Source organism: Panthera uncia, chromosome B4, assembly GCF_023721935.1.
Source record: "Panthera uncia isolate 11264 chromosome B4, Puncia_PCG_1.0, whole genome shotgun sequence".
NCBI classification, from domain to species: domain Eukaryota; kingdom Metazoa; phylum Chordata; class Mammalia; order Carnivora; family Felidae; genus Panthera; species Panthera uncia.
The window spans coordinates 89,134,441-89,161,152 of record NC_064809.1 but is presented as its reverse complement, the minus strand read 5'-3'; the positions used below and the strand labels follow the sequence as shown (position 1 = coordinate 89,161,152).

The window sequence follows — 26,712 nt, the reverse complement described above, 5'->3', positions numbered from 1 at the left end:
TCATGATCTCATGTTCATGGGATTGAGCCCCATGGCGGCCTCTTCCCCAAGCCCGCTCACACTCTCTCTCTGTCTCTCAAAATAAATAAACATTTTTAAAAAGGTATTGAGGATACTCCCATTATATCAGCACGATAGACAGACAGATAGATAGATCTATATCTAGATAGATAGATAGATCTGTATATAGATATAGATTATAAAACCCCATGGGAGAGAGATCTTTTAAAGCTTCCCGCTAGGAGAACCTTTATTTCCACTGCAAGGACTAGAAGACTTCCCCCTTTCCAATGGTGATAACTGCATAATTGACCATGTTTCCTTTATTGTCCGAATTTCCAGGAATCTCAGAGTAATTTTTTTTTTTTTTTCACTGAAGCAAAAGTCGCTAGGTGGCTCAGTCAGTTAAGTGTCCAGCTTTTGATTTCAGCTCAGGTCATGATCTCACGGTTTGTGGGTTCCAGCACCACATCGGACACTGCACTGACAGCAAGAAGCCTGCTTGTTATTCTGTCTCTTCTCCCTCTCTCTCTCTCTCTCTCCCTGTGCCCCTCCCCCACTCACGCTCTATCTCTCAAAATAAATAAACTTAAAAAAAATAAAGTGTAGACCATCAGCTCTGTGTAGTTGCAAAACTTAAGCAGTCACTTCCTATTCCCCTCTGCCTCCACACCCTGGCAACTACCAATCTACTTTCTGTTTCCTTGAATTTACCTATAGTTCAGAGTCATTTTTGCAATTCATTCAGACCATTTCTATTAACCCCTGTGGGCAAGGCACTTGTAGGCTCTTTTTCTTCTTCCTGATTCTTTCTTTATATCACATATTTCGTTTAAAGCAAGCAGCCTCCAGACTTTGTGGAAAGAAGTTGCATGGAGATATATACAAACAAGGATATCCTCCTTTTTACCTCTAGAGCCACTTGCCACCCCTCTCCATGCCACTGTGTGCTGTGACCTATATGGCCCACATAATGGGCTCTCATGTCCCCTGGCTCCAGTTGGGTTTAGCTAATAGGGAATCATGGCAGAAGATGAGAGGGAGGGAAAACAGTGGAGGGTGTTATTCCCGAGCTTCCTCCCTATGGATTCACTGGGGATGGCTGTGTCCTTTGACTCAAGGTCCCAGCTCCTGTCAGGTAGCCCTTTCCACACAGACCTTTCTGAATCCGCTTTTCACTAAGAGTTCTAGCCTTTGCTTCTTCAGGACAGTGTAGCAAAATGCTCTTTGGTTCTGGCCCCACAGTATTACATCATCCTGGTGGTTTCCCTCTAAGTTGCCCACAGCTTTCTAAATATTTCTTTTATTAAACTTTCATCAAATTATCCTGATTTGAGTGTGTCATCTGTTTCTTGCAAGGACCCTGACTCAAACAAGCATATTCTACTCTGTGGTTCTGTTTAGCTATAGGTCAACATGATACGCCCAGAGTCCTCTGCAGAGAAGCTGGTCTGGCAGATTTTCCTAGGGCCAGAGAATTCTTCTCAAAGACACCCAAAGCATTCACATCTCTTCCTGGTTTTAAGGCACAGGACCTTTGTGTCAATCCCTAAATGATAACAGTCTGTTTTAAGAGCTCATAATCCTGGAGGTGGTTTCTTTACTTGACCGGTTTCAGTCGCTATAATACCCACTTACGGAGCTGGAATGATCAATGAGCTCAAGTCCCATCTGAAAGAAAGTGGGTTCCCTTTCTGCCAATGCATTGTTCCCTAATTCTTTCATTCTTAGATAAACTCAAACACTTCTCAGTCTGATATTGTGAGACATTAGATGGAATTCATTATAGCAGGCTTAGAATTTAGACAAGAGAAAAATCTTCCTCATCGTCAACATTACCTATGTCATGCATATGCAGCCTGTTACAAGAAGAGCCATTGAAAGGATTTAAGCATAGGGTGAACATGATCCCAGCTACACTAAGAACTACTTCAAACAAAAAAATATGATTTAAATTTCTGTATCATCAATATAGTTCGCATAACACCTTGAACAAAATGATAGGTGTGTATGCTTTCTCTCGTTCCGCTAATATCACTGAGCACCTACTGTGTACATAGATATTGTAGACTGTGGAGTCACAGTCATGAGGAGGGCATTCACAGTCATGAAGAGCTGCACGGAGCTTACACTTTTAATTGAAGAACTATTAGGGGCGCCTGGGTGGCTCAGTGGGTTGAGCGTCTGACTCTTGATTTCAGCTCAGGTCATGATCTCATGGTTTGTGAGATTGAGCCCCACATTGGACTCTGTGCTGACAGCATGGAACCTGCTTGGGATTCTCTCTCTCTCCCTCTCTCTCTCTGGCCCACCTCTGCTCTCTCTCTCTCTCTCAAAATAAATAAATAAACTTTAAAAAATAAAGAACAATTGGATAAACAGCTAATTAAACAACTAATTGTGGAATTACATTTATTAGAAGTCCTGCAAAGGAAAAAAGCAGGGTTCTATAAACACATTTCACAGGCAGGTTGACATGGTTTTCAGATCGGGGCAGGAATCCCCGAGGAAGTTACATTTAGCAAGGCAGTGGTGAAGTAGGTGAAGGAGAAACTGGGCGGGGGTTGGGGGGGGGCGGTTTGGAACATTCCAGGTAGACAGAACCATATATATAAGGGATCAGAGGCAGGAAGGCGCAAGGCATTTTTAAAGAATTGAAGGAGAAGTAGGGGGTAGAGCAGAGAGAACAAGAGCAGAATGATGGAAATAAAGCTGTTGAAGTGAGCAGGAGCCAGGTGTAGGTCCTTGTAGACCATGTTAAAATGTTTTACCCCACGAGAACAGTCATTGAAAGGATTTATGCATGGTGTTCACATGATGAGATCTATGTGTTTTTTTTTTAAATCACTGGAAGGTGGAGGCCATTCGAGGATAAAGGGATATCAGATGATGGTAACTTGGACTGAAAGAGTGATTGTGGAGATGGAAAGAAATGGTGAAGTTGAGAGCTACTTAGGAACAAGAGGCATTTGGGAGGATGTGGGAGACGATGGAGTTGAGATGACTCCTAGGTTTCTGGCTTGCATGATGGAATATAACAGGCGTCATTCACTGGGAGAAGGAAACATGGATGGGAACCAATGGAGTGTGGTGAGCTCGCTATCAGTTTTACACGCATTGTGTTTGTTGTGCTCATGAAACATCCAAGAATTGTTCGAGGTGGCGGGGGTGGCAGTGGAAGCTCAGAGGAAGGGTATGTGCTGGACACACAGATTTAAGAGTGATGGTGGTCAAGTGAAACTGGGCTCCTAAGGAGAAAGAATAGAAGGCTGAGCTCATATTCAATAAACTGTTGTCAACAATTCCGGATCGTCTTTATATGAGATAAGCACCTTCCTTCCTGTGCCATCTTTATTTTCTCTGGGTAAGTTAGGACCTCATTGTGACACAGTCCTGCTAGAAACTTAAACTTGTGCCCTGGAAACCCCTTAATGTGAAATCTTTATATTATATAATGAGAGTACAAGGGTGGGAGACCATCCCTCAAACTCAGTCTTTAAAGGATGTTACTGTTGTTATCAAAATATTTAACAGTCTGATGTCTTGCATATCATCTTGGTAAACACCAGCTGTATACAGTCACTTTATATCCAGCAGCTCACCTCTTCTACTCATTAGTAGGATATTGGAATTTAAATTTAGCTATTGCATATCTTTATAAACTTTATTGACCTTCTCTAGTTTTCTGATTCCCACGAGGCTCTTCCTTACCTGACATTGCTATCTCTCTGTAGAGTCACAGATTATCAGGGTTAGAGAGCTTTTTATTGAAGTCCTCTAATTTTTCAAAAGAAGAAAATGAGGTCAAAGGGAGACGATGGCTTGAGCCACATGGTAAGTTGGTAGCATAGCCAGGCATCACCCTCCGAGCCTCCAGCCCTGAGCCCAGCTTAGAAGTACACTGTTTCTTCCCTTAACCATGACTTTAAATGTCTCTTCTCAGAATTCTGAAGCTTTGTAAAGTTTAAAAGAAACTCATTAATTGCACATTAGGCTCTCCCAAAAGGAAATACTGCACTTGTTCCTTTGAAGCCTTACTGGGGAAAGTACTACTTAGAGAGAACCTGTTATTCTAGTTCCCATTCACAGAGGGGCACCAGAGCAGCTGTGGGTCTCATCTCTCTTCTCTTCTAAATTAATGGCGGCAGAAGATCTGGTTCCCTTTTTCTGTGCTTCTTTCCTCCACCCCCCATAAATCACTTTAATTGTGTGCACATCATCTACTTCAGAGTCTAAGGGAACCTGATACTTGTTCTAGACTCACTCCATTCTCATCAGTCTAATACCAAAACCAAATGGAAAGATCCAAATGGAAAGATCCATTATTCAGTGACAGCAGGACACTGACAGGCACTTACGAAGCTAAAAGGATGATGGGAGCAAAGGTCTCCCATTACCTCCTTAAACCTTTTTTGTCAGCTACTCATATGCATTTAATGTGTAGCACTTCGCTTGTGAATTTCAGTTTGCCTCCTTTCCTACCAACAATTTCTCCTAATTGTTCCATTCTTCTAAGACACTACAACCTGATATAGCACCTTTCCCTTCCTCTCAAAATGTTCTGAAAGACTAATTAGATCCTTAAAGAACAAAAAGTTAAAAGCTTTTTGTGAGTAATCAATTCCCTGCAAGTTTGCTAATATTTTTCTGTTTCTTGGTAACATGTTCCACAACATAGGCTGATAATCTCTTTAAAAACTCTGATCCTTAATCGTGATGTAATGTTTTAAGAAAAATGCATACATAGCGTGTACTAGATAATGGTTGATTATGGTTTTGTTAAAAATTTACGCCTGCAAATACCTAGTTATAAATAGCTGCCCCTTAGAATTCAAGAAAGGTACATTGGAGGGATAGACTCCAGTGAAAAGCCCTATCAGGATCCAGATTTAGCTTTTAACAAAGACCCAAACTTAAAATATTAGCTTCAATATGATAGAAGGTTATTTATTGGGAGATCTCCAATCTCTGGATATAGGGTTTCAGAAACCTAAGCTTCCTCTGTGTGGCTTCCTGCTCTTGTCTACATGGTTGAAGATGGGTCACCAGTTCTGGGCCCACACCGCAACAGCAACAAGGAGGAAATGAGATAGAGGAAAGCACAACCATCATTTTGAAGAGCACATTCAGAAGGGCTCACTTCCCATTGGCTAGTACGAGGTCACATGGCTGCACCTCCCAGCAAAGGAGGCCAGGAAATGTCCTTAGCTGGGCAGGACATTTGCTCAGCTAAAACTTGGAAAGCTTATTACTGAAGAAAGAAGGGAGTGTGGGATACCAAGGAACAACTCTCAGCTTCTGTCATTCGTAAGAGATTAAGTTGTAAGTAACAGAGAAAATTTATTACTTTCATTTGTTAAGCCAAGGAAATTTATTCGACATGGAAAAAAAAGTGGAAGAATATCTGTGATCGTCACCTCCCAAAGCTTTCTATTAAAATCCAGCCAAGTCTGTGGGAAGTGATTTTGGAAATTAGTCCTTCTAAAATTATTCCTTCTATTCTTGGGATGATCATTTCACTGTGTATACGAATATCAAATCCTTACATTGTTCACCTGAAACTAATGTAATATGCCAAACTATACCTAATTAATTAATTAAGTCCTTCTGGAGTTCTATAAAGATAATGGGAGAGAAGGCCCTGCTGGACCAGAGCTCACATGAGGGTCAACCTTGCTAGGGAGCATGCTCAAGGAAGGGGAGGACAGCAGACCTCAGGGGGTGAAGCTTGAGGCACCAGATTATGTGCGTTTGCCTTAGCCACAGAACTTTGACTATCAGAGTTGAGAAGCGAGCAGAATCGTCTCCCCTAGTGAAGGAAGGACAAGTAAAACAGGGGTAACAAGGCCTGACAACTATTTATTGCACACCTCCTATGTGCCAGTCATTATGCCAGGCACTGAGGATGTTGCGATCAATAAGATGTCATCTCTGCCTTCCCAGCAAGCTTGCAGTCTGGCAAAGGACAGAAGCATGTAATCCACACTGGCCACTATGAAACAGTGAGGCGTGTGCCACAACTGAAGGCATCTAGCAGGCTATAGGAGCACGTGAGAAAGTGATCTTCCAAATCATGAGTCAGGAGAGGCTTCTCAGAAGAATTGATGTTTACACGGAGTCCCCAAGTAGGAGTTGAAGGAATAAAGAGTGTTCCAAGCCAAAAGTAAAGCATGTGCGGTGCAAAGTCACTCCTGAGGGTGAGGTGACCCTAGATCAGGTCTGGGATAAAGAAAGATCCAAAGGATTTACAAATTCAACTTAGTGTATGCATCCCCAGTATTTGGCTATTTAGAGACATCATCTCTTCATCCTTCTCTCCCATCCATCCATCCATCCACAGTAGATGCTGAGATGTTTGAATTAATTAATTTTTAAAACTGTTACTGAGAAACCTAGTTTTGCCAGGCACTGTGCCAAGTGATAAAGAGGGCATAAAGATACACAAAACATTATCCCCAGTGATGTGAAGCTTAAATTTTAATTGAAGAGATAAATCTGTGCACATATTACTAGATACGCAAGCTGAATAGAACATGCCTAAAACGTGTCCTAAAACATGCCCTAAGAAGTTACCACTGGCAAGGGTCATGTTACCTGGAGGGCAATGTAAGTTTCAGTGCTAACGTTACCAGACCAACATCAGACTGAACACTCTCCACATTTCTCATGTGTCTGTGTTTGCTTATTGGGTTTCTGTTTTGTTTTGTTTTGTTTTGTTTTCTGATATTTGTTCTTCCATAGATTCTGTGGCAACAGCGTCCGGGCCACTGCTAGTTGAAGTTGCCAAAACTCCTGGTGCCAGCCTTGGGGTTGCCCTGACTACCTCGATGTGCTGTAACAAACAGGTCATTGTCATAGACAAAATCAAATCTGCAAGTATTGCGGACAGGTGAGTGTTGTAGAAAGTGCCTACGTTTCAAAACTGCATGAGTGTTAAAATATATATCTACATATATTTCCACACGCATATACACACGTGTCATACATACACATATACACATGCCTTCACACACGTGCATATCTGATTTTAAAAAGAGCTCTTCTGCCCATCTCTACAAGATTCATCAAGAAAACAAGTTACGGTTCTAGGGCTTAAAAATTAGCCCACCTGTCAGCCACCCCAGATGTTATGTTGCCTCATCCAGACGTTTGGTGTGGCCTTTAGAAATAGGAAAAAAAGGAAGTCAAGCAACTGAACAAGTTTCCCTGCCATGTTCTAGGGTGATAGATTGGTTTTGCTGTAAGGTAGCTAAGTATATCTTTTGCGTGCTCCATTTAGAGAAGTCATGGGTTTTCGTGAACTGTTAACAGTTAAATCTTGCCACCATAAAATCTTATTCCTTTTTTCTTAAATAAGTAAGACAATATTTTTGAAATAATGCAGTCTTTAAAGAGAGGTCTTATGCTGTCACGGAATGTTAATCTTAGGGTTTCACAATCTTCAAGGGCCCCTGAAAACATCATTCATTCCTATGACACAATAAAAACAAAAGCCCTTTTTCCTGAGTTCTTTTTGCGAATTAATATTTTAGACTTACAAGGTGAGAAGGGGGGGAAGAAAGACTACCTCACCCCCTAATAAGTTATTTCACAGCTCCTGATAGGAACGCCCCCCCACCTTCACAGCTGAAGCTCTTTAAGTGCTCCCACTTGAACTTTTTTTTTTAGACAGAAGGGATGAGTTGAAATGCTTTTTTGTCTTGAGAAGTAGACTGTTTTCACTGTGGAAGTCTCTAGACGTACTCCAAAAGGCCCAGCCTCCCTTGCATGTTCCCAGCCTCTTTTTCATATGCCCTCGCCTTACCTGGGAAACCTCCAACTCAGACGCAGTAACCCGCAGCAACCCCTGTCTTGGTCAGTCTACAGCTCCACTGTGGTCTTACCCTACATTCAGCCCTTTAACAGTGACGGCCATTGATCCAGGGGTGTTCTCCAGTTCAATGGTGCAGGATGCTTTAATTTTCTCCCTCTGTTTTTTTTTCCCGTTCCGCAGGGGGTAACCAGTTTAAGGAGCTGTCCACTTGACTGGTACGTCGGGATGCTGACTGCTGTGTTTGCTTTTCTCAACTCATGCAGTAGCCAGTCTCTTGAGTTCAGCAAGGTGTAGCTCTAGCCCCCGCTTTCCCTTCACTCACCACGCAGGCCTCCTTTATGGCTCTTTTGACTCCTGCATAATTTCCATCGCCGTCGAGAGCTTTTGTACTAATCGATGTTTAAGTCGAAAATAACAAAATATAATACAGTAGTAAAGAACTGGTGATTTGGCAGCTTGTGTGAGAGAGTTCTGAAAAAAGCATTAGCTGAATCTCCCCGAGTTACTCCCATTCACACATAAACTAGTTGTAAATGATCCTGTTCCAATTATGTGAGTCACATCTTGACATCCTGAACATTGACCAGCTCATATTTATAGATATACAAACCAACAAGGAAAAATCACGGAAGAACGTCAAGGGGAAAAACGTTCCTGTTCTTCTCTTCCCTCCCACACACTTCCCTTCAACTTCTGGCACCACCACCCTGAAATAATATGATTTCTTAAGAGGCACAAGAGAAGAACATTTTCTTGAGTTTTTCTGTATCTCCCACATTCCTCTTCATATGCAAGGTGCTTCACATTTGACAGATGGTGTTTCCTATAACACTCAGAGTTTTCCTTTTTTAAGTAAATGCAAACCGCGTGAAATGTTAAGACTACAAAGGACATGAAAGTCATGTTCCAAAGACGAGAGCACTCATCGCACTGAGTATTTCTCCTTTCCGTAGATGTGGCGCCCTTCACGTGGGAGATCACATCCTGTCCATCGACGGAACCAGCATGGAGTACTGTACATTGGCAGAAGCCACCCAGTTCCTGGCCAACACCACTGACCAGGTCAAGCTTGAGATTCTTCCCCATCATCAGACCCGCCTGGCCCTGAAGGGACCTGAGCATGGTGAGAAGGATCCATCTGGATAAATCTCTTTATCTTGCTTTTACAGTTATTGCTTCTCTCCCAGAATTAGAAGCAGAAACACACAGAGGCTAATTCTGGCTTTATCATTTCTTTCAGAGCAGCGGGTTATCTTTTGTTTACTTTCCTTCGTCTCCCAGATCCTTTTTCCTGAGCCAAATGTAATTTATTTGAAACCTCAAAATTGAGGAAAGAAACATTGTTTGAAATAGAATTTTCAGGCTTGTACTATTTGATATTTAAAAAAAAAAAAAGAGAGAGAGAAGAAGAAGAAGAAGACTTTGTTGCAAATTGAGTGTGAAGAGAAGGGGAATAATTTGACTTCCTGTTACGCAGAGTGAATGTCCACTCTACCTCAAGGACGATGAAGGCAAATTATAAAATTCTCACTTTTTAAAAATAATTATAAAATGGGTATTAATGGCAGACGCTTCAAATTTGGGGAGGAGAAAACAGTTGTGTGAAAGGTTGACTTTCTCTACAGTTTGTCTGTTTGCCAGAATAGCTTTTACCTTAGCCCTTCCATAAAGGAACGACCTTAATGATGAAATATCTTTCCTGGGCGTGTCAGAATATTTGACTGCTTTTATTCAGTAACAAGTGTCAGCTGAGGGGACCTACATTTTCACTGCCTGAAGCTCACAGGTACATTTGCTAAGTGTTTGTACACCATCCACCTAAGCATCTTTAAACAAAACCCAGTACAAGAGAAAGGACTTGGAGCCCAAAATCACATTGAAGAAAGACTCTTCAAGGGGGTTCTTTGTTCCAACTCCTCTCTCCTTTCCCTTAAGTCAAGTGCCCCCCTTTTTCATTCCCTGAAATCGATTCCTTGAAGCTTCACTAGTGCTGTCAGGGGGCCCTAATGGAGAAGAGCACTTTTTTTTGTATGTTTAGAGAAAGAGAACAATTTTCTCCGGAATTGAAATTTTGTTTGTGAAGAGATCATTTGTATTATGTGTCTCCCACCTTCTGAAAGACACCGCGCTTTTCCACAGTTTGAAGGAAAAACAGAGAGACCGGTTAATTTTCATACTGAATGAGTCAGCTGGATGCAACCTTTTTTAATTAAATGGAGCTTAGACAGCCCTGGAGCTAATGAAAATCTCTAGTACAGCATTACCTTTATCAGATTTTAATTTTACACAAAGGAGCCGAGAAGTGATGCAGTATAGGCAGGTTATGAAAAGAAATTCTGCCTCATTTGCCTAGAAGTGGGAAGGGGCTCCAGGAGGTACAGGTCATGGGAATGCACACCGTTCCGGTCAGGAGACCCCTTGGGACACCCTGGCAGAGGGGAGAGATTTCTCAAACTCAGTTTCTTCTAAATTAATCTGAAGCCGTCACTGGATTTGGAGCACAGGAGGTAAAAGGATATACACTGTGTAGTGCTTTCTCAGCATGAGATTTGGCTTGGTAAATCCTGCTATCGGTGAATCAGAAATATGGAGCAGACCCTTGCAAAATGTCATTATCTTCAGCAACCTCATTTCCCCCTTTTTATTTGCCCTGTATATAAATCATAAATAGTCCGAATAGTTTCCAACTCGTGAAATAGTAAATATTTTTACCTGTCAAGACAATTTGAGAGGATGAATGTATATACTAAAATGCACGAAGACCAAGGACAAATTTTTTTTTTTTTTTTTAATATGGAAGCCCTGTTGTCATTGTGACTTTTCAGAGGGGTGCAGGGTCGGGGCTGGTAATTTAAATAATTCAAGCTTCCATTTCTGACCCCATCATCTACACTTTGGCTAAAAGTTGCTCATCATCTTTCTTCTCTTGCCTACAGGCATCTCCCTACAGTTTACATTAAAATCAGACTTGCATTTCCAAGAAGGCAAAAGTATTAGCTCCTAAACATAATTAAATCACAGTTAAGAATAGGGGGGAATGCCCCCCCCCCAAATTATGTTGTTTATAATTCTCAAACTTATGTTTTTCTATGTGGTAGAGTGGTTTTACATAGTTTTTCCCTTTTTCCACAAGAGAGTTCTGGCTATCTTTTCAGAAGCCTGATCCCTGAACACTTCTGTCTCATCCCATGGTAGATGGAAATATATTTCCCACATTTTGTTTCACAAGAAAGCATCCACCATAGTGTTTTCAGAGGAATAAAGAAACGGGCACATCAGCTAGGAAAAAAAGAGATTAACTGTGCCTTTTGCTGGTAAATAGCATTAATGGGGCACCTGGGTGGCTCAGACAGTTAAGCGTCCAACTTCGGCTCAGGTCATGATCTCACAGTCCGTGGGTTCAAGCCCCTCATCAGGCTCTGTGCTGACAGCTCAGAGCCTGGAGGCTGCTTCAGATTCTGTGTCTCCTTCTCTCTCTGCCCCTCCCCCACTCAAGTTCTGTCTCTCTTTCTCTTTCAAAAATAAATAAATATTGAAAAAATTTTTAAATAGCGTTAAAAGTGCTTACAAGAATGAGTTCTCAATAAGATTAGAAATTGTTCCTACTGAGGGTATTTGGGCGACATAATCATGATTGAAGTTCATGAGACTTTGAAAGAGAAAATGGGAGCAGAATCGCAAGGCTCAATAGAGTCAGGGCCCGGAAGACCTTCCATTTTTGAGTTCCAGGAGCAACGACAAAAGCAGCTGTTGCCTATGCCCCTCAGACATCCCAGACAGGGCAAGAGGGTACAGTTAGAAGAGAGAACAAACCAAAGGACCCTCCACGTCAGATACTTCTTAAGACTCCAACAGTGATGTCACCATGGAAGATGTAAAAAGTATTCTATTTTAACTTGCTGTTTATGTATCTGTATCAAATCTCGGAACACCCGCAGGAGGCAGTGTAGTGCGGGTGGGCTGAAGGCAGGGATTCTTGAATCAGATTTCCAAACTTAACTGGGTGCTACCATCCTTAAATATGCCCGGTAATGTCCAAAGTCCTTGACGAACTGGGTCAGAGAGTGTGGATTTCTAAAGTCCATTCACTATACCCTGCCCTCATTTGAAACGCAGACCATACTTTGTAAAAAGGACATCGGAGTGGCTGTTGGGGTCAATGAGCCAGACCCAGCAATGATTGCGTCTTGGTAAAAAGTCATCTTACACTCCCCAAAAGAGAATGAGGATGGGGAAAGATAACCCATCATGAACTTCCCCTGCAACACTCTTTATCGCGAGGAAAATGCTGCCGCAGTGTAGACATACACACTCTGGCTGATTCCTATTCACTTATGCATTCATTGATTCATCAGTCATCATGGACTAGGCACTATTCTAGGTGCTATAAGACATCTAGTGAGGGAGACAAAGTAGATTCCCATCCTCGTGGAATTTCAGTATAGAGAGACAAATATTTAAAATATGTTAAATAAATAAAGCCACTTCAGACTGTAATAAGTACTATGAAGAACATAAAATACTAATGGGGTAGCATGGAGTCGGGCATATTCAGCCTGGGCTGGGGGGTGGTCAGAACAACTCTGAGGAGGTGGTGGCCCCTTAGCTGAGACCCAAAGGAGAAGAAGGAGTCAAGCGAACTGCAACCACGCAGTCAACTGGGTGAAGAATACACGAGGCAGAAAGAATGGCAAGGGCAAATGCCCTGAGGCAGGAAAGCAGCCTGGCTTGTTCTAAGAACGGCAGTAAGACCAATGGTGGCTGAAACAGTCAATGATGGGGAGAGTGATAGGGGATAAGACTGCAGAGATAAGTAGGGGTCACATTTGATTCTCTTTGTAATTGTACCCCATTGAAGTAGCTTAAATGGGAGTGACATGATCCACCTTATATATTTAAAGGATTATCAGGTCGTACAGATACTGGGAGGTAAGTATGCAGTTGATGAAGTGGGGAGCCAAGTCTGTAGGTGTTGCAGAGGTTTGGTAGAGGAGGTGATGGCTTGGAACTAGAATGGTGGAGAGGCAGATGGAACCCAAACCAGAAACAGCAGCGGCACAGGAGGAACCGGCTGGGCCGCCTAGGGCTATAGAATTATGGTGGCCATGCAAGTGATACTCTCTCAACCTAAGTGTCCAGTGAGTGAGATTTGTTGAGTGAGAGATACGTATTTCCTTCAAAACATACTTTATTTGTTGGCAAGTAGAGCGAAAGTAGGCAGAATCAATATTATCCGTAAAAGGTCATCTGTTTTTATCGAGTGTACCGGCACCGTGCAAGCACCTTGCATATAGACCCGTGGGCATAATTCTCACGGTGGTCCTGCGGGGGCGATGCTTTCGTGGTCTCCATTTGACATGTGGGGAAACTGAGGCTAAGGGAGGCTGAGTAACTAGCCACGGTCCTATAGAGAGGAAGGGCTGGAGCCAGAACTGAAACCCAGGCCTGCCTCAGCCCACAGAGCTCTTTCATTGCCAGGGCTCTGGTTCCACGGGTAGCCTTACCCCAGAAAGGCTGTGAAGTGGCCAATGATGCTGACATCACAGAGGTACAACTTAAGCCCTTGTCTAAATGAGCTTCCTTTAAGTACTTACGGAGCATTTGATTCTCTGCATGAATAAATACCGTCAAGTAACTCACATGTAAGGCACCTCACATTAGAATCATGATACTAAAAGGAGGTACGACTTCATTTGTTATTTTTCATTCTTGTTCAGTGAAAAACTTCGGATCGGACATAGTAATGAACATGACCTTGCTCATCTTTCAGAACACCTGGTAGAAAAAAGTCTAAATAATATTGAAATTAGAATGGAAACGCACTACACATTTTTTTTCAATAAAGGGGACACAAAAAATTTGAAATAGCTTTACTAAAATGTTGTGGCGTCTTAAGAAAATATAAGAACACGTGAAATCTTTTGAGAATTAACCGTTTCTTTCAAATGTAAACATATCTTTTTTCAAAGATACAAAAAGTATAAAATCTATTGAGACCTTTACTTGTTAGGATACAAATATGATTCTGATATTGATAGATGATTAAGAGTGGGTTTTTTTTTTTGAGAAAAATCAAGTCCAAGTGATGGATCAGATTGTAATTAAAATGTCAGAACAGTAAATTGTGATATGTGACTGGTAAAGCACTTGAATCATGAGCCAGCATGATTTATTATTGTTCCTTCTATTCTTTTTCTCAAAACAAGTGCTACTAACTGACCAAGATGTGCAAATCTTTAATTACTAATCACGTGCCATAGATCTTTATGGCGTTGACTTTTAAGTTTAAAAAAAAAAATGTTTTTAATCTGGTCTGTGAAGCGCAGGGGGAGATTAGAAATTGATTCAATAGTCATTTTAAAAGAAGAAAAAATGGGCTGGCGAACGACATGCATTATTCTTGGGAAGATGGAAGGCTTCCATTCGTGATGTTAATCATCTGTTCTGCTGACCACTGAGAAAGGGCAAAGCCAGTAGATTTTCTTTTTCTTTGCAAGCAGCTTTCATTTTTTGTTACACTTTTTATTTGTACAGTTCAGTTACTTTTTCTTTTGTTTTGTTTTGTTTTGTTTTTGGTTCTTTGTTTGTTTGTTCTTATTTGTCATCATCACCTCATGTGGGCAGTGAAAATTCAGAGGAGCGACAGGCAACTTGCGTGGGATTCCTGGGCCAGCGACCACTGCAGCCTTCACACCTACCAATACCCTAATGCGTCCCACCCCGACCGTTGCAGAGCTCCGGCCCTGCCAGCCCCAAAGGCGCCTCCTCCCAACAGCCCTCGTAATGTTCCAGACTTTCTCCTCCTGGTCTTTTGTGAAAATTATATTCTGCCTCTTCCTCATCTGATTAATACCATTTTTGGCTTCATGGTTGCTATGTGCTTTTTTTGTAATAGCAATTTATCGTTTCTGACATCTTTCTGAGTCTCTTCCCCCCCCCCCCCCCCCCCCCCAATCAGAAAGCATTTGTCATTAGAGAAGGATGTAAATGTTCCTAATGCTTTATATGTGGTCCGGAAATTAACAGTCCAAAATATGATATAGAATATGATGTGCTCAGAACTTCCTTGTGTGCTTGGAACCACTGTGAAATTCACGTCAGAAAAGATCTACGAACGATGCGTGTCTGTACTGGATGCACGGAGTTGTTGTTTATGCAGAAACGCGGTTTCATGTTTATCTCTGTGTGTGTCTAGAGCAAAATTCATAGAGCCTCCCTCTGGGTTGCATTGTGCTCAGGAGGATCGTGCTGCCCCTCAGGCAGCGGTGGGCTCTTGTAACTTTGAGATTCTACAGTGCCGTCTCCATGGCTTCTGAGACCTGGTCTCTGCCGGGTCGGGGCACTGACTAGCCATTGCTGCCGTGTGTGTCTCTCGGGGTTGTCCCTGGCTGGCAAGGGTAGCAGGCTCACACCCCACCTGAGAATGCTCTGTGCCAAGTCTCCACTCTCTTACAGCAGCTTTGGTGTCTTCACCCTTCTCTCCTACCTCCATGAGTGCATACAGCCTGAGTTCCCTGAACATGGGGACTTTACCTCGAAGCCTCTACTCCACTAGCCCTCGCGGGACCATGATGAGGAGGAGACTGAAAAAGAAAGACTTCAAAAGCTCACGTAAGTGAAACAGTCACCGTTGTCTCATGGGCTGGAGAAGATGGGCGGGCTGGTTGGAGTCTGTGGGAAGAGTGTTTTCTGGTGCCTAAATGATCAGGTGGATGCTAAGGGGCTCCCAGCTCTATGCCAGAGGTCCCTGAAATGCTATCTAGTATCTACATGATACCAATTGCCCAGAACAATTTCAGACTGAATTAGTTAGTTTGTACTATCTTTGCCGACAACTTTTTGTTGGAAATTTCTTTTCTTGCTCTTTGGATCTGATACGGTAACCAAAGAGGTGATTTTTTTCCCTTCAAGACTCCTTCCTTATATTCTGGGTGACTTTGGACATGAAACATTTGTTCTCAGTTCCTTACTCACTCCAAATCAATGTTTTGAAAACTATGTCTCCCTCCTGATAAATATAAGAAAGAACCCCATGCATCTGTTTAATATGATTATAACGTGTAATCACTTCTCTTTCCAACCAGATCAAATCATAGTCTAGAGAGGTGGGAGTATTTCCTGTCCTATATGTCCCCTTTGGTGGCTGTAGTTGTGATTCCTATAGAGAAACTCAAAGAAGATGGGGTCTCTTCCTGCACTTACCATGAAAATAAAATAAGGAACACCCTTAAGTTACCTAAGTAAAATGAAACCCAGACTCTTCAAGGCTGGAAGTGAAGAGAATGTTAGGAGAAGGGATGTTTGGACCTATTGGCTTTTCAGCCTGTTTGTCAGAGATTCATCTTCACAAGAAGACCCACCATGCCACCATCACAGAGACCAGCCATCACCCACCCTGGGAAATGGTCTCTTCATGTTACAGGAAGCTGAAGGTTTCCTTACAAAGAAAACCACTGCAAAAGATAGGGTCACACCGTGGTATAGTCATGATTTTGCCTTGCATATCCCTTCAAATATAAGGGGATTTTTTCATCTTTAGTGTATGTGCAGGACAGTAAATTTAAAAATGGGAAAATAGAAGGAAGATTGAGTTTAGTTAAAATGAGAATAAACGGCTTCTGGAGTCTCAGATCTTTCTCAGCTGACACGAAAGTAAATTATTCAGTCTTGGAAGAAACCATTTGAAGGCAGTAGAGTGAAGTGGTTATAAGCATAGATGTGGAAACCAGGCTGCCCGTGCTCTCATCCCAGCATCATTGCTGTAGAACCTTGAGCAAAGCACCTAAGTTCTCTATGCCTCGGCCTCCTTAGCTACAAAACAGGGATTAATTACTTACTTCATTGGGTAATTGGGAAGATTATATGAAAGAATATATATATTCACACCACCAAAAGGGACATATGGGACAAGAAATACACTCTGTGAGGAGAATATATATTATTAAGTACATATTATGCATATTATTTTAAAATTATATATATTGGGGCGCCTGGGTGGCTCAGTCAGTTAAGCATCCGACTTCGGCTCAGGTCATGATCTCATGATTCATGGGTTCGAGCCCTGTGTCAGGCTCTGTGCTGACAGCTCAGAGCCTGGAGCCTGGTTCAGATTCTGTGTCTCCCTCTCTCTTTGCCCTTCCCCCACTTGCACTCTGTGTCTCTTTCCTTCAGAAATAAATAAACTTAAAAATACATATATACATACATACATACATACAATAATATGTGTTAATACATGTACATATATGTATATACATATTATACATATAGTTTATGTATGTGTTATACATATATAATTTTCTCAATTATATACTATATACAATACACTATATACAATAAATACTACATATATTATATACATATGTTAGAACAACACCTGGTAAATGGTAAACACTATTTAATTGTTAGCCATTTGAATAGTTTAAGTGTTAGTTAGTATGCCTTGAATCTAAATTGTCATGTGTGAAAATCTGTTGACACTGTTCCCAACTTTAGGCATTTTTCACAGTGACTACTTTGGCATAATACATAGGTTCTGGGTCTTCCATGCAATGCCATCAGGGCTTGTGGTGGATTTTTGTATATGAAATTTTTTACATATAATGCCTTTGGGTGCAGCGTCCCTCACCGACAGCAACAGTCTAACAGCCCTCATCAGGGAAGAGCAATTAAAATGAATTCATTAATGTTTGTACTTCTGCTTGAATGGCTACACATTTGTTTGTGTTAGGTAAGACTCACTGTGTTGACTAAAGGCATTAGTGACTCCAAATGAGTGATAATATGCTTGGCTATCTCGGGTTGATATTTACATAGCTTGAATTTTATAGTAGGAAACAAAGCTGAAATCATGCTGTCACTGATCCCCATAATCAACTCAAATTCTCTTTTGAATCAGAAAGTTATTCTCCAACATAGTAGAAACAGACAGACACGTGGCTCCAGAAATTGCAAGCTATTTGTGTTTTTTGGAGACATCGGCCACCAGGGCACCACTGACCGTATGCCTACCAGAATGTTTATGAAAGTGTCTCAGGAGATCACACATTTTATATTGTAATCAAACAACAAGGTCCAAAACTTTGATTCGTACTCCAAAAAGGCCTACAAAAATAGCATTCCAAAGCCAGAAAAAAGTAATTGCTGTTTTTGTTCTTTTGTTTTTCTTAAGTTTTTCTTCTCTTCTCTCTCTCTCTCTCTCTCTCTCTTTGCTTCTGGTCACATTCGATGTAAGGGTTTTCCCAAATAACTGATAATAAAAGTTTTATTATGCTCTCACTATACCATGGTTTATTTCCACCACTTTGTTTATGTCTTTATTCTATGCCACCGTTTGCTGCCCCCTTTCTAATACTTATGTTTCCATGGCAACCAGGCCATTTGTATGGACGATGAATCATGGCAAAGTCACAACAAATACAATAAAAAGTCTCTTCGCTGTACTGGTGATGAGGTGAGGCCAGAGCCTACAAAACAGAAAAAATTCTCACATATTTTCTGGTACAAAAGGACATGCCAGAAAAGAATTGAAGTCTTCTCATAAATATTGAAAGATTCTGTATCATTGACCGGAGGGGCGAATACAGAAAGTCTGTAACACCATGTTACAAGAATTAAAGCAGAAAAGTGCCGTGTTTGTTTCACAGGGAGAAGGATGAGTATCCCCAGCACCAGGCTGGGAGGAGTGTCACAAAGCCCTGGAAGGATTGCAGAGCTGTGTCACAGAGGGAACCCTCTTGTCAGCTCTTCTGGAATCTTACTGACCTTTGCCCCACAGCCTGGGCTGTCCCTTTTTCTGCCTCAGAAGCTAAGGCTCTTTCCAGAACCCCGTCATCCCCCTGTGATGGCAGCATGACTGAGCAGTGGACCCGGTTCCTTCCCCCTGCTTCCTGCTTCTGCACACACAGCCAGTGTAGGCTCTGCCTGTTCTCAGTCCACCTGAATTGCAGCCAAGCGTAGAAGTTAGATGACATTCCCAGAATAGTCTTTGCCTCTTTTGCCATCACCGTGTACTACTAGGGAGGCCAACATGGAAAAGAGTTGAAAGGAAGAGAATGAAAAAACCTAACAAGTTTTGTCCCTGCCACCAACCGCTGAAAAAAGATCGGAGGACAAAGGCAGCTAATGGTGAGCTTTTATAAGTGAGCATGCAGGGAGGCCTTCAGGGAACAGCCTAAGAGCTGCCCGCCCCACAAGCTGACCCCCATCTGGAGAAGGGAGCTGTTGGACACCCACACCGTGCGCCTGAACTGGATCACACGGTACACAGTGGGCTGGATCCCCAGCAGGCTGACTGTAAGGGGAAATACTTGAGTGACACAGAGGTCTTGAATTACAGGATCAAATAATGGTGAACACCATATATGGATAAACCTTTGCAATCCATTGCTCCCTATACTTTTTAAATGCTTTTCCTATCTGACAGTTAACCTCACAGCCTTCTAAGAAGGCAGATTTTTAAGCTTTAGAAGCTAACAAGTTGTTTCTGGTTTTCCTCCCTTCCTTACACTAGAAAAGACAAGAATTGACAAAAACCACAGGGTCATTTCCTGCAAACCTGAAGGGTTGCGAACAGAACCCTCCAAACGTGAACAGGAGCAGGACAGAGCAGATGCGGATCGTGAACACAACCGTGGGGCCCACACCATTTAGCAGTGTTCACAGCATGTCAGTGATTTAGTCCTTTCCTCCCTCGCCTGTGGGTAGAAGAAATGGGCGCACTTCAGTTCAGAGCCAGGACCTTGCAGGAGTCTCTACTACCGGAGAGAGAATTCATCATACAAATTTTTAAATTACAGCATTATAATTCATAATAATTCACCTTTGTGAATGGTTGGCCACATTAATGAAGCAGGATAATCAAGCTCATCTTTTTTTCCTCTGAGTAATATTGGTTGTTTTTCTTCTGGCTCATCATCTTTAAATCTACCGTTTATCTTTTTCATGTCTGGTTATAATTTGCAAGACTTTAATTTGTGTGAGTAATCAGTACGTACAATTCCAAATGAAATTTTACTGTTTCAAAGAACATTTCAGTGTATCAAAGGACTTTCAGAGTTAACTATAAAATCCTAGATTATTTAATATAATCCTACATTTATTAGATACATTGTAAACTTTTATAATTATAAAACCAATATTTAACATAATTTTAATCCTAAATTAAAGGTCCTAATAATTTCTATTGTCTCAACTTGACTCCAGATGATGCTTACAAATTTAATGATGCCCACAGTGAGCACTTAGATCTATTTGCAAAACCTTCTAGAGAAGTCCGTTTCTGAACTATCTTCTCTAACTGTTGCAAGAATGCAGCAAGTCTCTCCTTCGAGAAGATCTTTACTATATCTAGCCTAATTCCTCCTATTATGATTGACCCATTTCTTCTTAATCCTCTCTTGGTGGAAATGGCATTTAGCTGACTTAAAGTTTCAAAAGTGGTTTTTAACTCCAGTTAAGTTGTCCAAAAATCTATACCAAACTGAGATCTCCGATGAAAAAACTGTGTATATTAATGTGAACCTATAGAAAAATTCACAGAAAGTATTCCTATTGAAGTCCGAAGCTCATAACTTAGAAGATAGAATGGAAGTAATCTGCCAAATAGGGGATGTCCTAATATTATATTCCTGCCTGCTATGAGAACAGACTGGAAGGAAATGCAACTCTCCAGATCCATACTAACCACTCCTGGTGGTTCTGTGCCATCAGGAACAAAATGTGTAATCTGGAGAGCAGGTAAAGTACAGTTGACATCAACAAAGCACACTAGAAAGTGTGATCTGAATGAATATAGTCCATGTGTCGGATCTTGGAATTGTAGGCCACCAGCTGTAAAAGGCTCAGGGTTGGAAGCTACCTTTACCCCCTACTTCAGGCTACTTTAATCTCACTGATATGAATTTTGTTGTGAGAACTATGATGGTGTTTCTTAAGAAGAAGTAGATTTTCCTTCCTTCTAGACAAATGATCTATCGCATCTTCCTCTGCCATGTCAGCCACAATGTTGGGATGAACTACATAGTGGAAAAATTGGGGTCCTGAGGGACAACTTTCTAGTTCCTTAACTCAGCAGAACCTGCATGAAATGTTGGTTCCAAAAAGAAAAATGTGGATAATATCACAAAACTCAATTCGTTCTTCCTTTATTTAGTGTTCATTGAATGTTCCGGGCATTGGGATTTCAAAGAGGAAAAGATCTGGGTTCCAATCTTTAAAAACAAGGATGCTGAATGCTGAAGTAGGACCGTGTATTAGAAATGTGGAGATGTAGACAGGGGAGTACCTAACTCTGCCTGGAGAAAGCAGGGAAAGGGACATTAAAAGCCCGGGGGAAGAGCTAAAGGGACAGAGGGATGTAAGCAGGGCTGCAGCAGATAGGCAGGAGACTGGATAGGCAGGGGCCATGAACTTATGAAGGTTCCCACGAGCTCTGTTAGCACTGGGGTTGTTGTTCTATAGAACATAGGGAAGCGTTGAAAGAGTCTAAATGGGAGGATGACCTCTGCACATTAGATAAGCCACTCTGGCAGCAATTGGGAGGCTGTTCGCATAAGACAAGAGGCAAGGACATGGTTCTAAGTCTGTATAGTGATCTGTATTAGCAATGATGAGGCCCTACTTTAGAGAATAGATACATTGGGGGCCTCATCATGAAGAGAAAGTTAACCTGGCAAGTTGATATGTAGAAAATGTTGGGCATGAAAGGACCAGAAACATCCATATTCACATATTTGAAATAAACTAAACATCTGAAATACAAATAATAAAAGCCTGGACTGAAGCGTTAACAATAAGAAGGGAAAAGAGGATTTATAGAAGTTAGATTTCAGTGGTCATCCTGAAAGGACTTAGCCATTGTCTTGATTGAATTTGAGACAATGGGGATGTTCTGAGTCAAAGGCTACTTTGAGATTTCAGGCCTGGTGGACTCTAAACATGATGGTCCCATTCATAGAAACAGTAGGGGGGAATGCAAAAGACAGGATCACTAACTCAATTTTTAAAATGTTGAGTTTCGAGGAGTCAGTGAGACCTTCTTGTGGATGGGATATCCACGTCAGGAAATTCATCGCTGGAGCTTGAGAGAAACTGGAGAGGTAGATTTGAGAAGATACATGCAGAGGTCATATTACAGAAGCAGTAGAAGTAAATGAGGGAAAGGAGAGTAGAGAAGGCTTAGAAGAGAACCACAGGGAAGTCTATGTTTGCCATGTAGACTAAGCAAAGGAACTGGGAGGGGCTGAAAAAAGTCAGAAACTAAGAACGAACCTTCACTGAAACCAAGAGAGCAATTTCAGAAAGAAAAGGATAGTTCCCAAGCCACTTGCTGCAGAGTAGTTAGAGCAGAAGATGGCCATTGATTTTGGCAGTCAGGAAGTCATCAGTGAGAGTAGTTTCAGTAAAGGGTGAAAGGAGAGGCCAAGTTTTAAGCAGGCCCAGAATCAGTACAAACCCATAGGGAGAGGTCAGAAAGCTAGGGGAGTGAGCAGGAAAGTTGGAAAAAGCAAGAGAGAAGTATTTATGACACAAAATCACAGGGAGCTGAAATGGATAGGACCAGAAAGGAGGAGGTAGCCTTGAAATGGAAAGAAGGATACATCCTCCTGGGAAAAAGAAGGAAGTTAGAATAGATGATACAGAGAAATCGAAGTTGAAAAGAATGCTTTTAAGGAACTCTTGTCAAATGGCTGGATCTTTTCAGTCTGGTAGGAAATGAAGTAAGGGGTCAAGTTTGATCCTTATAATGGTGGAAATGTTTGAGACAGATCCCGTGAGAAATCAAATAAGGAGTCAAAGTATTACACAACAGAAAATTCCAGGGCCCCATAGAGAATTGTGTGAATGTGTAGTGACTTTCTCTAGCACCCATCAGCAACTTAGTAAGAGCAGGGGAGTGGAGTGGGCATTACCAAAGAATATTGAGTATTAGACTATAGAAAATGTCATGAGCTTTCAGCATCTCTGATTCCAGCAGCTGCATCGTTGAAGTGGTCACCAGGGATCCAGGGGGAGTATGGAGGGAAATGATGCTAGTAAAAGGCAATACATAAAAATGGTCGCTTTCAAACTGGATTCCCCAGATTCCCACAGGAGGGATGGGAAGGCCTCCTCTGGGGTCTCCCATTCCTACCTCAGTATCTTCAGCAGCTCTGTTTTTATCTGAAATACAAAGACATCCCTTACATGCTTTCATTTGAAGGGGGGTCAGGGGGAATCTGTTGCTAACAAGTTTGAAAACCACTAGACTGGAAGACAGGTGAGAGAGAGTGGGGCTAGAAGTCATCAAGGAGGGAAAATGAGGTCAGAAGGACTGGGGGGAGATGGCTATTAAGATTGTGTGGTCAACAAAGAGGATTCAGATATGAAGATCCCAGAGCTCTCTCCAGGTTGAAGGATGGTGGGGTCCAGCACAGGGTTCTGCTGATAGAGAGCTGAAGTCGGGTGGAATTGCTAATAATCAGCACTGAGAGACCTAAAGAAGCACAAAGCCAGGCGCTCAATTATTGCCATGATGTCAAAGATACTGAGGACATGGAAGAACGACAGACTAGAAGGAGCAAAGTAAGAGCCGAGTCTGAAGTCAGTGAGGAAATGGGGGGAAACAGGAAAAGTAGAACATCATGGGTTTGAAGATGAGACAAAGCAGAAATAAGTACATAATATAGAACTTTAAAATAGGAGTGGTTTGGGGCGCCTGGGTGGCTCAGTCGGTTAAGCGCCGACTTCAGCTCAGGTCACGATCTCGCGGTCTGTGAGTTCGAGCCCCGCGTCGGGCTCTGGGCTGATGGCTCAGAGCCTGGAGCCTGCTTCCGATTCTGTGTCTCCCTCTCTCTCTGCCCCTCCCCCGTTCATGCTCTGTCTCTCTCTGTCTCAAAAATAAATAAACGTTAAAAAAAATTTTTTTTTAAATAAAATAGGAGTGGTTTAAGGTAAAAAGCACTGCATGTGTGGGGCACGGAAGGTTCTAACCCTTTCTCTGTCCTTGTCCCCTGCAGGGAGAGTGAAAGAAAATAGCTTCTGGGTGGAGGGGTTTCTGAGGTATATGGTGTCAGCAGATGTCAATTGCAGTAAGGAGGCCAGACTCTTTTGGAGGAAGTGACAGTCCCACATGGGACCCTGCAGAGAGCTTGCTCACAGAAAGCAAAGGAGGCGCAGGTCCCAGTGGGCATCAATGAGAGAAAGGCATCGGGGAGTGGAGTGGCCTTTTCATGACCCGCCAGAGATCCAGTGGGAAAGAACAAAGGCTAAAGAGCCAAAATTTGGGGATAGGAGAAATAGAAAGTTTAAGCGACTCCATCAAGCCAACCCAATGCTAGATTAAGGTTGACGACCAGCACGAACTTATTTCAAGGAGACCAAAATATCCCACCATTACCACTGAGCTTTTTTTTCATTTTTCCTTCTTTCAGAGACATAATCTGCGTCAGCAAGGCCGGCGTCTCTGGTGCTGGCTCCAACCTAACATCATTCTTTTTCGTGTTTGTTCCTCCAGTGTCTTTAGCCTCGAGCACAGTGGGCCTGGCTGGGCAGGTCGTTCACACAGAAACCACAGAAGTTGTGCTGACAGCCGATCCCGTCACAGGATTTGGGATCCAACTGCAGGGCAGTGTGTTTGCCACGGAGACGCTCTCTTCCCCACCTCTGATTTCCTATATTGAAGCTGACAGCCCAGCCGAGAGGTAAGACACTCCTTGACAGCGTCCTTTTCTGTGTATTTCTTGTGCCTGGTATCTTTGAATAGCTAATAAATTAGGGAACAGGGTTCAATGCAGGAAATGCAGGATGTGATGAACTGTCTGTTCCGACAGTAAAATTTTGCGTTCTTGATAAGGTTTGAGAAGAAAAACGAGCGTGGATGCCTTTATCTAGCAGATTGTTGTCTGGCAGGGACTGGAGGCTGTATTAATTAAAAAGGAAAATATCTCTGAAGTTCCAACTTTATTATAATAATTCCTCTGCTGTGGGGAGCTGTACATTCATCACTACTATATATTGGTTCAGATCAGATTAAAACAATGCCATAGTTTAAAATTATTAGTTCCTTCTCTGGGGTACATCAACATTGCCTGGCTCACATCTGGATCCATCAAACACAAGAGTGCAAGACCTTGCAGTTGACCTAATACGATGCCCACAGCATTGAATAAACAAGACCGAATGGTTACGCTATTTCACAAGGATCAAACAATATAGATTTGGCAACTTCAACTTGATAATTACTTACTCTGGCTACAGTCTCTAACATGTGGTTCTAAATATAGATGTGGGGTGCTACAGATTGGAGACAGAGTGATAGCCATTAATGGGATTCCAACTGAAGACAGCACCTTTGAGGAAGCCAACCAGCTCCTCCGAGACTCTTCAATCACGAGCAAGGTCACACTGGAAATCGAGTTTGATGTTGCAGGTATGGTCATATAATCGCGAGTCAGCTGCAGAGTCAGGAGTGGACCGCATGTGAATTATATGGATTGTGTGGCAGATGGGGGAGCTATTCTTTTTTACCTACTGAACATGTTTTTGTTTAGGAGATTTGGGGTGTCATTTTGTATTGAGCATTACTTTTGTGCTATTCGTTAAAATGTCCCCATAAGTATTAGCTGATATAAAGGTGATTTTAAAAAATCACGTAGCATTTATTCTTCCTGATTTTCCCCTATATGCTCGAGAAACCATATTCTTCTGTCACATGGATGAGAAAAGCCTGTCTTTGACCCTTCCCACTGCAAAGAACATGTGGAAGTTTGGTAGGGAACAATGAAAATGCATTAGGTGGATTTATACAAGCCCAGCAGGTAAATAATTCATTCTCTAGTGTGAAAAAGAAATTGCACCGGACACTTGTTAAAAACAAGGAAGACTTTATTCAAGACTATTTCAAGAGAGATCAAGAGTTGGAATAGGGAAGAGAAACTAACTCAGTCCCAAAGACAGTATGGGCAGCTGGGAATTTATGGCCACCAAGCAAGGTGAGGGTAGGGAGTCATGGAATGAAAAATTACTAACAGGAACTTGATTAGATATCAAAGGGGTGAGAATGAGGAATTTGATTGTAGATTCCATGGTGGGGGGATTCTCAACAACCTGAGTTAGCTGGATTCTCACTAAAACTGGGCTCAGCAAGTCACAGACAAGGCCAAAGATAAGGCCTCATTGAAAAGAGGACCCAGAGGAGCCTAACTTAAGTTTGATCAGGAAGGGAATCCTTGTCAATAGCTAACAGGTGTGTGGATTTTAGAGGTCGCTGCTAGTTTCCATTTAATGAAATGGTCTTCATACAGTGATATACCACTTCATAGAGCCAACAATCTTTACCAACTGGTAAAGATGTGCCTTTGGATGTAGGGATTGCATCTTCCCAGCAAATGCTTGCTGAGTGTTTACTGTGGGCCAGCTGGAGATGCAGCAGTAGACATGGAAGAAAAAATAGCTCCTTCCTTCATGAAACATATAGTATTACAGAAAGTTGATTTTTAAGTTAACGAATATAACTTTAGACAGTAATAAGTGCTCTGGGGAAAAGAAAGCAGGATGGGGATGAGAGAATGGCTGTGGGAGCTATTTTCATGGGATGATTCTCTGAGGAAGTGACATTTGAGCAGAGATTTGAAGGTTGGGAAGGAGCCAGCTACGTCCTGGGAGGAGGGTATTCCAGGTAGAAGGAACAGCCAGGGTAAAAGACATGGGCCAGATTAGTAAGATGGATGGATTTGAGAACCAACGGAAAGGGTTCTCACTGCAGCATAAGGAAGTTGGGGGTGACGATCACGTTTGGAATTGGAGATGGGGTAATAAGAAGGATTGGAAGGGGCCAACTTAAGATGTGGCTTGAAGCAGGACTAGCAGAACTTGTTTATGGAATGGATATGGAAAATGAGAGAAAGGGAAAATCATGG

The 26,712-nt window shown here is 42.1% G+C and overlaps 1 protein-coding gene across 5 annotated transcripts in view; it reads left to right on the top strand.

Annotated features, from left to right (window-relative positions):
* Positions 1 to 26,712, top strand: part of GRIP1 (glutamate receptor interacting protein 1) — a 683,162-nt gene that overhangs the window by 576,395 nt on the left and 80,055 nt on the right. For all 5 annotated transcript variants that reach the window (XM_049627402.1, XM_049627399.1, XM_049627403.1 and 2 more), the window contains 6 exons: positions 6,742 to 6,889; positions 8,767 to 8,936; positions 14,438 to 14,593; positions 15,269 to 15,424; positions 24,309 to 24,495; positions 25,078 to 25,223. In XM_049627402.1, coding sequence (XP_049483359.1) covers positions 6,742 to 6,889; positions 8,767 to 8,936; positions 14,438 to 14,593; positions 15,269 to 15,424; positions 24,309 to 24,495; positions 25,078 to 25,223 — 963 coding nt within the window. The remainder of the gene's footprint in view (positions 1 to 6,741; positions 6,890 to 8,766; positions 8,937 to 14,437; positions 14,594 to 15,268; positions 15,425 to 24,308; positions 24,496 to 25,077; positions 25,224 to 26,712) is intronic.